At 42.1% G+C, this 12,543-nt stretch overlaps 2 protein-coding genes across 8 annotated transcripts in view; one reads left to right on the plus strand and one right to left on the minus strand.

Moving 5' to 3' along the window:
• The window catches only part of LOC105196974 (zinc finger protein 91), a 109,708-nt gene that overhangs the window by 50,160 nt on the left and 47,005 nt on the right, over window positions 1–12,543 (minus strand). For 3 of the 4 annotated variants that reach the window (XM_011163149.3, XM_039455322.1, XM_039455320.1), the window contains exon 1: window positions 9,803–10,121. The exons of the other annotated variant lie outside the window; for it this stretch is intronic. The gene's annotated coding sequence lies outside the window, so the exon portion shown is untranslated. Of the gene's footprint in view, window positions 1–9,802; window positions 10,122–12,543 lie in introns of those variants that run through there. 4 annotated transcript variants of the gene reach the window in all.
• Window positions 10,781–12,543, plus strand: part of LOC105196973 (protein tiptop) — a 180,457-nt gene continuing 178,694 nt past the window's right edge. Inside the window, exons 1-2 of one of the 4 annotated variants that reach the window (XM_026130769.2) lie at window positions 10,781–10,826; window positions 11,292–11,973. Coding sequence is in view for 1 of the 4 variants with exons in the window: in XM_011163147.3 (XP_011161449.1) it covers window positions 11,934–11,973 (40 nt within the window). In the remaining 3 variants the exon portion in view is untranslated. Of the gene's footprint in view, window positions 11,974–12,543 lie in introns of all 4 variants that reach the window. The other 3 variants (XM_011163147.3, XM_011163145.3, XM_039455318.1) reach the window with 3 other exon arrangements.

Consider the following 12,543-nt stretch of genomic DNA (forward strand, 5'->3'; position numbering starts at 1 on the left):
AGAGAGAGTGAGCTGCATTCTAGCAATGGGATGAGGGAGCCTCTGTCTAATCGATGCCGCGGCGGTGCGCGCTCGCCCCGCTGGCTATTACGCACCTTAATGTCCTTTTCCTCGACCCCCTCCCCCTCTCCTCCTTCACCCGCCACCGCCGTCCCCGTCCGGCCAGCCACCCACTCGACGGCCCTCGCGTCGTCCTCCTCCACCTTCGACGCCGCGCCGCGCCGCGCGCCACCCGCCGCCGCTATGCCGCCGCCGCCACCGCCACCGCCGCCGTTGCCGCCGTCGACTCTCTCCTTCTCGCTTCCTCACCCTTATTCCGCAGCTTCTCACGGCGCCCGCCGTCCTTCTCTCGCCCGCTGCTTTCCTTTCGTTCTCTCCGGCACCGAGAGAGAGGCGGCCATGACACGTGTCAATCTACCGCAGACGCCCGATCGATACCGACGGACCTCGGCTTCTCTTTCACTCTGTCTATCTCTCTTTCTCTCTCGCTTTCTCGGCGCTCCTCCGCCTCTTCCTTCGCCGTACTGCCGACAACTGCCACCCTCCCCCGCCCCGTCATCCTCCTCTCAACTAACCCTCCCCCCCTTCCCCCTTTATCACCTCCCGGTAGCCGCCGTGCACCCTGCAACGAACCTTCTACGAATGCTGGCGCTGTATGCTAGGCTAGCACTCAACGTCTGACCTGCTGTCTCCATCGGGATCCTCTCTATCCGGACACCGAGCAAAAGCTTCGAATTCAGTCCAAATGTTTTCGAGTTTGACCAATCGAGACGAGATCTCGGTCGTCTAGATCCACGTCGCTTGGGATCTAAATGGGACGATGTGTTTTGTAGCTCGGGGATGAAAAGAGGAGGTTTTCTCTTACGCGGAGGCATTTGCCCCTTTAAGGATATCATTTAAAGACGTTCGATTCGAGGGACCTTCGGCAGCGCGCAGGGAAGGAATGCGACTTCTGCTGACAGATTTAATGTGGTTACCCGAAGGACACCAGATTCTAAGTTAAAAGGATGTTAGGCGGTCAGTAACTTTGCGGAACAAACTTCTTGCGTGGCCAGAACTTTCTCGTAAAGTGCACGATTATTCATAACGGCTGAAAGAAAAGGACCGTACGAAACAAGTATCCTGAAATGCGTATTTTTCCCATTGAAAAAAATAGTTGTACAAAGAGAAAGAGAGAAAGTAAGACACAGAGAAAGTTGTCTATTTTATCTCACAGTTGCGATTAAACGACGTAAAACACTTTCAAAATAGAATTAACATTTCACACAACACATGTATACATTATAAATCCAAAATATAAATTCATTACAATTGGAACCCTGCAATAAGCAGCGATAAGAATTTTTTTCACAAATAAAATGAGTGAAATTTTATGCACATAATTTAATTTTTTAAATATATTTTTGCTATATATTCCTAATATTAATTTATTATATGTGGAAATGACTTCTTTTGATCTATTTTCAAAAAGTGAAACGTATTCGTAAAAAAATGTATCAAAATTAAATTGTATTTATTTCAGCAGTTATATATGATTAAAATTTCTTTCCACAGTTATTACTTCAAAGCAATGACACTGTGTGTCAAGTTTCATAGATACGCGTGGATTAAAAATAGTAACAATTGTAATGGATAATCTAATGACTGTAATCAATGTCACAAAATAATAGTGACTAGATTCTCCGTCCACAACCCTCGTGGAAAAAAATGGAGCGCGCGATTTAGACCACCCTCGCAATCCAGAAACGACCTCTCGATCGAGTCGTAAAACTTTTATTTCCACCTAACGAACGTGTAACGCTTATTTATAATGGCACAGAGAGAAAAAGACTATCAACTATTTCAACTATTTCAACTATTCGAAAGAGAGAGAGAGAGAGAGAGAGAGAGAGAGAAAACGAAAAAAAATCAATGGGTCCAATTTTTTAAAAATTACTAGTGTTTACATGCGTATGTGATCGTTATAGATTATACAATTATAAATTTACTAGAAAATTACTTTTAAAAACAAAAAAAGTTTATTTAAATCCCAAGCATTAAATAGATAAGATACAAAGCTTTATGCATAAAATATATTGTAAAAAGTTTTTAATTTTAAGAAGTTGTTAAAACTAAAAAAAAATTAATAATTAATTTTTAGTAGTAATTAAATATACTTCAGTGTTACTTTTACCGCGTAAATTAATTCTTACATCTCACTTAAATTGCCACTTCGGTATCATAATTAAGCGGTGTGAAATTAATTTTTCTTTGATATCGAAGTGTTCCCTGCACAAGTAGCAGGATTAATTGCGTTAAGAGAATGTCGACGTGCATGAACGAATTACAGTGCGATAACGTTCCTTACAAAAGTGGAGAGATAAATTAACGTCTTCCATCCACACCAACAGTCCGCTTGCGTTTCTGGTACTTTACACTCGCCAAGTTCACAATATTATCGCTCGCACCACTATGAAAAATTGTGCCGTGTCGCGTGTACGAGCCCGGATAGAGTCCGCGCTGCAACCGTAACTTTTTAACACGGACAAAAATATGCCGGTGCGCAGACCGAAACGTAATGAAACATAAGAATAAAATATGCGAAATGATAAATAATTATAATAATCAAACTTTCAAGATCGATCTTGATACTCTTTACATTCTATTTCAGATTCATCATGAGATTATAAAACATTACTAAAGAAATCGTTTAAACGTCATGAAAAATTTAGCGGAACTGCATTCTTTAATTAAAAGATAAAAAAATATTAGAAAAATTTTTATTAATTAAAATTAATATTTTTGAAAGGTATCATTCTATTTTTAAAAATTCTATAAAAATAAAATGTAATATCCTTGATTATAAAACAGTAATTTTACTTCCCGTAAAATTGGAACAATATTTTAAGATAACGTAATGCATAATCGTATTAATTATCTCTTTCGAAAAGTGGTTATATTATTTTCTGACACTTTACTAATCACGCTCTTCTTCATGCGTAGTTATTTCTAACTATTCAATATTCAATATTCATTGAGGCCAATAGATCGAAATATCTCAATTATTCACAGACCGAGACAGTAAGTGTCTTGTATTAATCTTTATAGCTCATCTTTTCACTTGGGTTTGATATCAGTATCCATCGGGACGTATATTAATTTCTAAATTGCATTTCCGACTGCGCACTTGACTGGATGTAAATCATGGACGCTTCGTAGTTATCGTTAAAAGTTACGCGATGGACAGGCTCTATCGGCGATCTAAAAAAAAAAAAGAAGAAGAAGGCGAGTCGTAACGAACGGACCGTGGGGGGTTCATCTGCGACTTCTCCACGTCGAAACATCGCGGCAATTATTTTCAAACAGGCCGCCTCCGGTCGGTCAATCTTCTCATCCGGTACCCGAAGGTATTCTAATCGCCGACTCGATCGCTCGCTCGCTCCGGCTATTTTTGAGACTACGCGAAGGTTACTTTGTTGGAAATGCGACCTCCCATCCCGTTCTATCTCGCTCCTGCCCCCTTTTCGTTCGAACCCTCCCGACGAACCTTTCTATTCTACCTCGCCCTTCTCGCTTACCGACTTTCCTTTCGACGCTCGAGAAACGAGTGCGGGATAATTCATGGAGGTCTCGAGGAAAAGGAGGAATTCGGTGGAATAGAGAAGAAGATGGAGCGAAAGGAAAGAGAGTGGAATCGTGACGTTTTCTTCGCACGGCGCGTTGCACAGAAGAAGAAGTCGTCCTCGTCTTTTACCTCCCTTGCCCAATTTGCGCGCTAGTCCGAAAATTGCACCTTCGGTGAGTGACGCGATTCTAACGAATTTCCCTATCATCTCTCGCTGAGCTACGAAATAAACGGTAAAAGATATGCGCTTCTTCTTTTTCTTCTTCTTCTAGATTGAAAATCGAGAAAAATAAGACGAGGAAAAAAAATGAGAGGAGAGAAGGGAGACGCGATAAAAAAAAAAAAAAATGAAATGTAAACGCCTGTAACTCTCGCGCAGATGCAATTCGATTCGGCAACAAACGCGGGGTATTTAGCTGGCGGCAATCGACGTCTGTAAACTATTTCGTATACGCGATTTTTTCAGCCGAATTTATGGCCGCGAGAAACGAAATGTCGATAGTAGATCTATTTTCAAGCGTGCCGTGTGCGTATATGTCCGTCGTATGGCGTTATCCGCGATCGCGCGTATAGACACAATCGCATACGCACGTATACAAACGTGACCTCTCGCCCACGCAAAATGTCAGCTCGCTATTCGCCGGATGATTCTTATTGCGCCGCCGCGTTAGAATTTTTCAAACAAATCAGAGGAATTTGTCGGAACGTGCCGAATGTAAAAATTCCGCAGCGTTGCCATAAATATCGCAATAAGCGATGCAGACTCTGTTTGCGTACGTGCACTCTTATTTCCCGACTTTATTCTACATTCTTGCTGCTGCCATAAAAATTCTTATCTTCTTTTTATATTTAATTTCTACACAATATATATGTATAATATATAATTGTTTATATATAAAAAATTTATATATATATATATATATATATATATATATATATATAACATTAAATTAAAGAATATCTTTTTCGCAACTGTTGCATCTATGTTTTGCTTTTTCTATTACCCTCTACATCTCTGAAAATGTAATTATCCAGTGTAATTTGGACAAACAGCAAACATAACAAATGAACAAGGCCAAATAGCGAGCGTAGAGATAAAGTTTATTAAAATTCCTCAGCCCAAAGAAACTCAAAAAATGTATTTTATTACTAAGTTCAATAAATTGACCTCTCGAATGTTTGGGCTGCACGGAGCCTTCATCAGCAATAGCAAAAAGTATTAAAAATATAACAAAAACCCTGGTGATAAAAAGGGAAACAAAATTAAAATTTACAAATCAATTGTACGCGTGTCAATACATCGGAGCCCACATCCAGGTTAAGAACATAAAAATAAAAAATGGAAAATTAAATAAATAAAATAAAAAGAGTGTATAACGCATTTGTTAATATGTTATAAAGTCAATAAAGTTAAAGCGAATAAAAACGGTAAAGCGAGTTATAAATTCGTCATATTCCATAAAAATCGGTGAAAAACGCTTAGTAATTTGGATAAATGATCTGGTGCGGCCAGTCGAAACAGAGAAACAGTAAATGCACCCGACGATCCGCGCGAGTCTCGAGCAAAGCATTACAAAAGCACAAGATTGAATGGTTGACAGAATAAGTCTCGTCAGTACCATAGTAAAACCTAATGCTACTCCATCCAGGTACTCGCACCGACGTTACATCGGGATTATCGATATCCCCTATCGCTATCTGACAGATTGACGGCTCGGACTGACAGCAAACACACGCTCGCGCGCCCACGCGGATTTCGACGCGCGCGCGGGGATCGAGATCCAGGAGGATTGTCGCGATACTGTAAGATCGGCGCTGCCGCCGCAGATACAGCAGATAGCTTTGGAAGGGGATTTTATTTTACGAGGTGCACTTATTTCGGCCCCGCGGGGGTCTGGCTGTTGTACCGGCAAGTAGACACACATACACACGAATCTACGCGTGCGACGGACTTGTGCGCTGACCCACATTGTCATTGCATAACGGGCTGCCTTTCGAAATATTCGCAAGTTTAGTGCCTCCGGGTGCGTCTACCGACATTGGCAGCGGTCGTAAAAGGAACCCCCGCAGTCAACGGTAGGAGACACAGACGCGTCTATTGCGTTACACATACACAAGATACGTTTTCAGCCGCTTGTCACGATGCTGTATAAGCGTAGAAAAAGTTTGCTTATTTTTTTCGTCGGAAAATTGTCTATATATCTGGAAAAAGTTTCTTCGTCGTTTGAACTGGACTACAGCATATCTCGTTTAATTTCGGTTCCTCAAAAATTATACCTATCTGTTTGTAAAGATTTTATATGCGCTAACTCTTTAATGTTACACAGAAAAAAGTACTTTTGAATCAACAGTAGTCTAATTAGAAATACCTTGTACATTCGATAACAGTGTTAATAAAACAAAAAGATTTAAAAAAAAGTAATAACAAATATAACGGAATAAATAAAATTTCTGAATCATATGTCAGTGACAGCCAATGATTCGATTTAATTGAATTAAATTAAACTACATTTTAATTGAAATGACAACATTCTATCTACGTCATAATTAAATATATGAAAAATTCAATTTTTAACAAGGCAGCAGCAATATTTTAAAAGAAATGAAACGCATAATCGTGACATTAGCTGTTTTCCTTCGGGAACGTGGCCATATCGTTTTCCGACCCGTACTGACCGTGTACAATGCTCCGAGTTGCACTGGTTGGATAAAGTTTACCGTTGGTAAGACGTCGGAAGAAATATTAGCCTGGACGGAACCTTTCGCACAGAGGAAAGTTATCGTGAAGTTATGAGAGCCGTCAAACATACAAGTTAATGATTTATTGAGGAATTTATTTCATGAATCTAAGGTGACTGCGAGATACGTACTTTCTTCGGCAAGCGGACGTTGTTGTCGGCACACTCGGCTAGCCTTTCACCTCTTTGAGCCAAATATCGCGAATGCGGTATCGAATGAATCTTACATCACAACGCTCACATAAGAACAGCAATTCACGTATGCTCGCGATATTTTTAGGTGTTGTTTTATAAGCTGGCCTTAGTCCATATTAAAAACCAAACTAAGAGAAATTGTGTTTGTTTTACATTACTACCAATAAATATGACAAAAATTAATATTGTTGTAAAAATTAAAGATTTTTTTTTACGAATTAAACTCGACAATAATAAATAGATAACATAAGATTATTTTTCCTAAGAAATTTTGTATTAAATAAAAAATTTAATTTAATAATTTCATTTAGATTTTAGATATTACAATTTTTAAAAATATGCTGCACAATGTTATGAACTTATGTAATGTTATGTTAGTTAACACATTGATCATGTTGAGTCAATGTTAAAATATTCTCTGGGGTAAATAAGTGAAAGTTTTTTTGTATTCATTCAATATATAATATTTTTATATTTATTATCTCTGATTATTGCTTCGTTTATCTCATAAATTTGGCAAATATTTGATCAAATTCAATATAGGCGGAATACGATTTCTAGAAAGAGCCAACGAATTCAGATTACAGCCATTGTCCGATGAGAAAAATCGTCTAATAAGAGATTTCGCGAACATCGTCGGCATCGAATGGCTTGATGCGCGCAAAAACAGCACAATCTCTTCGTCTTCTCCACGAAAATGACACGATTGTTGTCAAAATAAAATGTGCTTCTTTTAACAAACTTTCGTCATAATTTTTCGTAAAAGTCAAGATGCAAATCTTTCACGACACAAATATATATAAGAAAATTCAGACATTAACAAATATAATTAGAAGTTTAACATAGTTTCAAAATTGTACAAAATTACGTAAATAAAAGCTCAAAACTAAAGAAGTTTTCTATAAAAAAAAAAGTCTTTGTTTAGACTATTTTCAATCTTATCCAAATTGAAATATAAATACGTGAAAATTAAATAATTCTATTAAGGCTAACATATGTAACATTTAGTAGTCATTAAAAATTAAAAAATAATAAATACTAAAATTATTAATTAGTATAGGTACGTAAACAGTCCGTACGTTAACTCAAAGTTAAATATCATAGAATATTTTCCTTTTTTCATTTACGGCAGATGTAATTGTATGGTTTAATAAGAAGCACATTAATTATAAACTCTTATGTGTACCTAATTATCTTCCATTCAGGGATGACCCAGATCGTATATAATATGATCCACACACAATAGATAATGCATAATAAAAAAATTATAATTATGATTGTCAAGATAAGATCAGGATTATAAATGATTGAAAATTACCCACGTTACATACATTTTCATTGCAAACAAAATGTCTGTATTATACCTGTCATCTCTGTCGACATAACCAGCGATACGCATTTCAAAAAAAAATTAATATTGCATTGCGGGAAAATGTTGCCCCCCTTTGAAACGCTTCTGTCTCCGTGAAAATGAGAGCCAGGCGCCATAATCATAAACCAAAGTACATCTGCATGCGCGCTAACGAAAAGCCCATAAGTACGGCTATACTCTCGCGCGAATCCAGCAGGAAGTGCGCCAGGAAACAAAAAGAAGAGAAAAACAAGAACAAAGATACAAAAAAAAGAAGAAAAAACCCGCGGCTAGCCTCGTTAATATCCGATCCGCGGGATAAACTCGCTGGAACGACAGACGACCGCCGGTAAATTGGGCGTCGGTGCACTTTTAATTGACAGGAATGTTTAGCGGTAATGAACGCGTGCCGGATGGAAGGAGCAAAGGATAAGCCGGGGGGAGCGTATGCCGACGATAGCAGTAGTGGCGTCAACGACAACGACGACGACGACGACAGGAAAGAAACAGCGCAGCGCCAGGACGACGACTAGATAGAGACACGGCGGCAGGAGCATAAACATCCTCGGCCCTCGGTGGCGGCGGCAGCGGCGGCGGCGACGGCGGGGTGCAGCGCGCACGTTCCGCACTGTGGGCGTCGCCGTTCGGTTCCTACCACGACGGCAAGGGTGTTCTATGACGCTATAGATCATGCGGGCTCCGCCTGATGGGCGGAGACTGCCCGCCAGTTGGTACAGTTCACCCCGCAACACCGCCAATGTTGCCAGCGCCTCCACCGGTACCCGCCAAAACGAGCTCTCAAATCGAGACAGTATGGATCACCGAATTTTTTTAATAATATTTTTGAGGATTTTTTTTTAAAGTTAGAAGAGATTCAGGAAAGCTTGGAGAGAGGAAACAACGAATCAATGAATAAAGGAAACAATGAAGTAAACAAATAATTGTTCAAAAATAAAGAATGAAGTTTCTCAAGAAGTTACCTATTAAAACATATCCTAAGAAGACGTTGAAAATGATTGCAACTTATTATTTCTTTTTATAATAATAAATTTTATAATTTATCAATATGTGATGTAACATTTATATACTACATTGAAATTATTGGAGTGAAAATCGTGAATAAATTATAAATAAGTAATTTATTCACTAAAATTATAAATATAAAACTTGATTTAGTAAATTATGCAATACTATTTCTAAAAATATTAGTTGTTAGCATAAAGTAAATTACAGAAACTTTAGCGACTTCAAACAAACCGTGAATATCAAATTATATTACTATATTATAAATTATTTTGTTACATTTGAGGAAACAAAAAAAAAACAATAATTTTTGCAGTTATTAAAAAATTTTTAACTACTTTAATTACTCGTTTGTTAACTGTTCACTAACTTTCGATAATGGCTAAGTAAACGTGATTTCAGTATATTAAAAAATATTTATAAATATAATACATTGTAAAGTATAGATATATTTTAATAAGAAAACCTCCAGCTTCTTAGCTATTGAGACTGTCATATTAAACTTTAACTTTTCGCTATTACCTAATGTTTTGCATTTAATAGGACACGTAGCTTAGCAATTAATATTTTATTTGTTATTAAATGCTCTTTGCAATCTTCTAACATTTAGAAATTTTTCATTAAATTAATGTTGTATTTTTTTATATTCTATATATATATACGAAGCATAACATATTGTGAAACATGTATAAACATTATTAGTAATCTGCCAAGAAAAAGCATACAGTACAGAATCGTTGATGTAACAAATTTTGTCACTTTGTACAGCTACTGTGCGTTTTGAGGTTAGACTTCGGAATATTCGATACTACGCTCGATAGCTGTACTTGCCGATCTCCCCCCGAATTGCACTCTTAATTCGCTAACTAACAATGTCGATCGAGTACTCACCTTGACCAGCAAAAGGCTCCTATACGGTTTTTCTCGTGAAAATCTCGAGAAACTCCTAGGTGTGGCTCCGCGTCGCCGTAGTACCGTAGTCGCTCGTGCAACAGCGCCTCTCGCGGCCGCAATCAGAATCACCAGAGCTACAGCGGCTACGTCCTCTCCCCCCTCCCCTTGTGTACCTCCCTCGTGGAGCGACATAGTCCCGGACCCCGCCTCCTTTTCCGACCTCCCCTGTGCGCGCGAGCGTTCTTGCAGTCCCATAGATTCGTTAACGGGCCCTCTCGATCCGTCCTAGTTCCTTTTTTCATTCAGTATCTCGCACAACTCTGCTCGAAAATCCTGTGGCGCGGATGATAGCTCGCGAAAAAGCGGAAACGAAAAAAATTGCGGCATTGGCTGTGCGCGGCGACATGGGACGCGCGTGGGTGCCACGTCGCGGCCACGTTGCAGCGGGCAGCGCATCCGCCAGCGTCTGGTGCATTCGCAGACGAGAGTGGCTGGCTTTTGCGCCGTCGCTGGCGCGGCGACGAGACCCTCGCGTCGCGCCACGTCCGCGTCGTCGTCGGCTCGCGTCGCGACGCGCGTGTATGGGTAAACCGACGAGAGAACGACAGAGGACAAGACGCACGCCTTCTCCTCCTCCTCCTCCGCCACCTCTCGCTCATTCACTCGGTACACTTCGCCCGGCGGCGGATGTCCCTCTGCCGCCGCGTCGTCCGTCCCTTCGCCGCCCCTCGCGGCCTCGTCGGCCGCCTCGTTCGCGAGCCGCGGATGCGATCGCGGCCGCGGAGGAGAGAAAGAACGAGGGCGACGGAAGGCGGGAAGGAGAGGTCGAGCGGGCGCGCGAGTGAGGCCAGCAAGGAAGAGCGAGGCGAGCGAGGAAACGAGAACGAGCGTTGGAGGAGGGAAAGAGGACTACTACTACTCCTGGGGTCCCCCCCACCACGCGGCCTGCCGCCGCGACGCCAGTCCGTAGTCAGTCAGCGCTGGACCGCCGCCCGCTCGATTTCGCGATCCACGAACGACGGTAGCCACCACCTCCGCCTCCTCCCCGCTTCTTTTCCGTCTACCGGATCTTTCGCGCTCACTTTCTCTCTTTCTCTTTCTCTCTCCTCTCTATCTCTCTACTTGGCGTCTGTCTTTTTATTCGTTTCCATTCTCTTTATCCATTACACGTGTCTTCTCTCTCTCTCTCTCTCTCTCTTGCGCGCGCGCTTGTTTCATTATCGTCTAATCCGATTGTCTCTGCTTTGTTTCTCTTTGAGTTTCGTTTGAAATCTTTCGATACATTTACATATGCGGAACGTTGTGCGCGCGTGATTATCGGGATTCCTTTCTCCCTCCCCTTCCCCCTACCTCGATCTAGCCTCTGATGAGAGTCTAACCTCTTGGCGCGATCCCGATAGCGGTCGTCCGAGACGATACCGTCACGTACCGGTGTACGCGGCGACCGATCGGGAAAGTGACGAGTGACACTGATGATTGCTTGCAGAGAAAAGTGGTGAACCAGAAGGGTTGGTGCACGAGTACGGTGTAAAAAGTCGGTCCAGTCCCGCGACGATCGGGAATTACCGCGATTCAGAGTGGCGAAGAATGTAGTGACGATAGAAAATCGAAATCACCGACACGTCGACGCGCGAAATCATCAACATCGATCGGCTCCGAATATGGCGACGCGGATACAGATGATCTCGCAGGAGTGAGGGGTAAGAGGGTGGCGGGCTCCTCGGAACACTTTGCTACGATTTGATTTGACACAGGTGCGTCGTCGCTTCGCCTCCTCGCGATCGGTTCCGTGCGAACAGATCCACGTATACAGGGTGTGCACAAGTGCCGCGAGACCTTTTCTCGTAGAATGACGGCGATGATCGCGAAGATCGCATCACTGACGACGACTAGCGGGTCGTCGGTGATCACGATGAGGTAGTGGGACACGTGCCGCGAAGTGCGCAAACGAAAGAGGTGGCGAGACTTATTCCCAGGTGGGATTATCCCGCGTGAAGATTGCCTGAAGGATACTTTCCCTTGGTGCTTCCGATCGCTTGACTCTTTTTCTTGGGGACCAACCGATCGCAGTCGAAGACGAGGAGAACTGGAGGCCGCACGGATAATCGAGCATTCTCGAAGGACGCAGATGCCCCGAAGGAAACAGCACGCACCGCAACGCATGAAATGTGAGTCAACACACAGAACCAAGGTTTAACGACGACGGTGGAATGCGACGGACGGTGGAATTTCGCCGATCAAAACACGCAAAATTATCCAACGAGAAACACTAAAATGGTAACGTGATTGCGGTGATTTTTGCAAATTGAGAAACTGGGCCGATCGCCCGAATTTTCACCGCGGTTTTCCTCGCGCGAGAAAGGTATACACAACGGGCAATTCACGTGTGACGAAGTTCGATCGAGAAGCACGCCGTACGTTCCACCGTCGCTGATTCGTCGAGCGAACTCGCGGAGCCACGTGGAACACCACCACGTGGAATGCGGCGTGATTTCGGGAGTAATCGCGGGGAATCCCGAGCGCGGGATTATCCGCGTTTGTTTTCACCCGACGACGTGATTAATCATTTTCTACGCGCCGCCGTCGCCTTAACGGGAACGTTTGACGCGCACTGAAAATTCAAGCGATGCGAGACGACGGCGATTGAATCGTTGTCCGATGATCGTCATCGCGCATCGGGCGCCGTCACGTCGCGGGGATAAAATTCCCGACGCTCGCGGCCGGCGATTTACTGCATT

The sequence above is a fragment of the Solenopsis invicta genome, chromosome 11, assembly GCF_016802725.1.
Source record: "Solenopsis invicta isolate M01_SB chromosome 11, UNIL_Sinv_3.0, whole genome shotgun sequence".
Taxonomy (NCBI): Eukaryota; Metazoa; Arthropoda; class Insecta; order Hymenoptera; family Formicidae; genus Solenopsis; species Solenopsis invicta.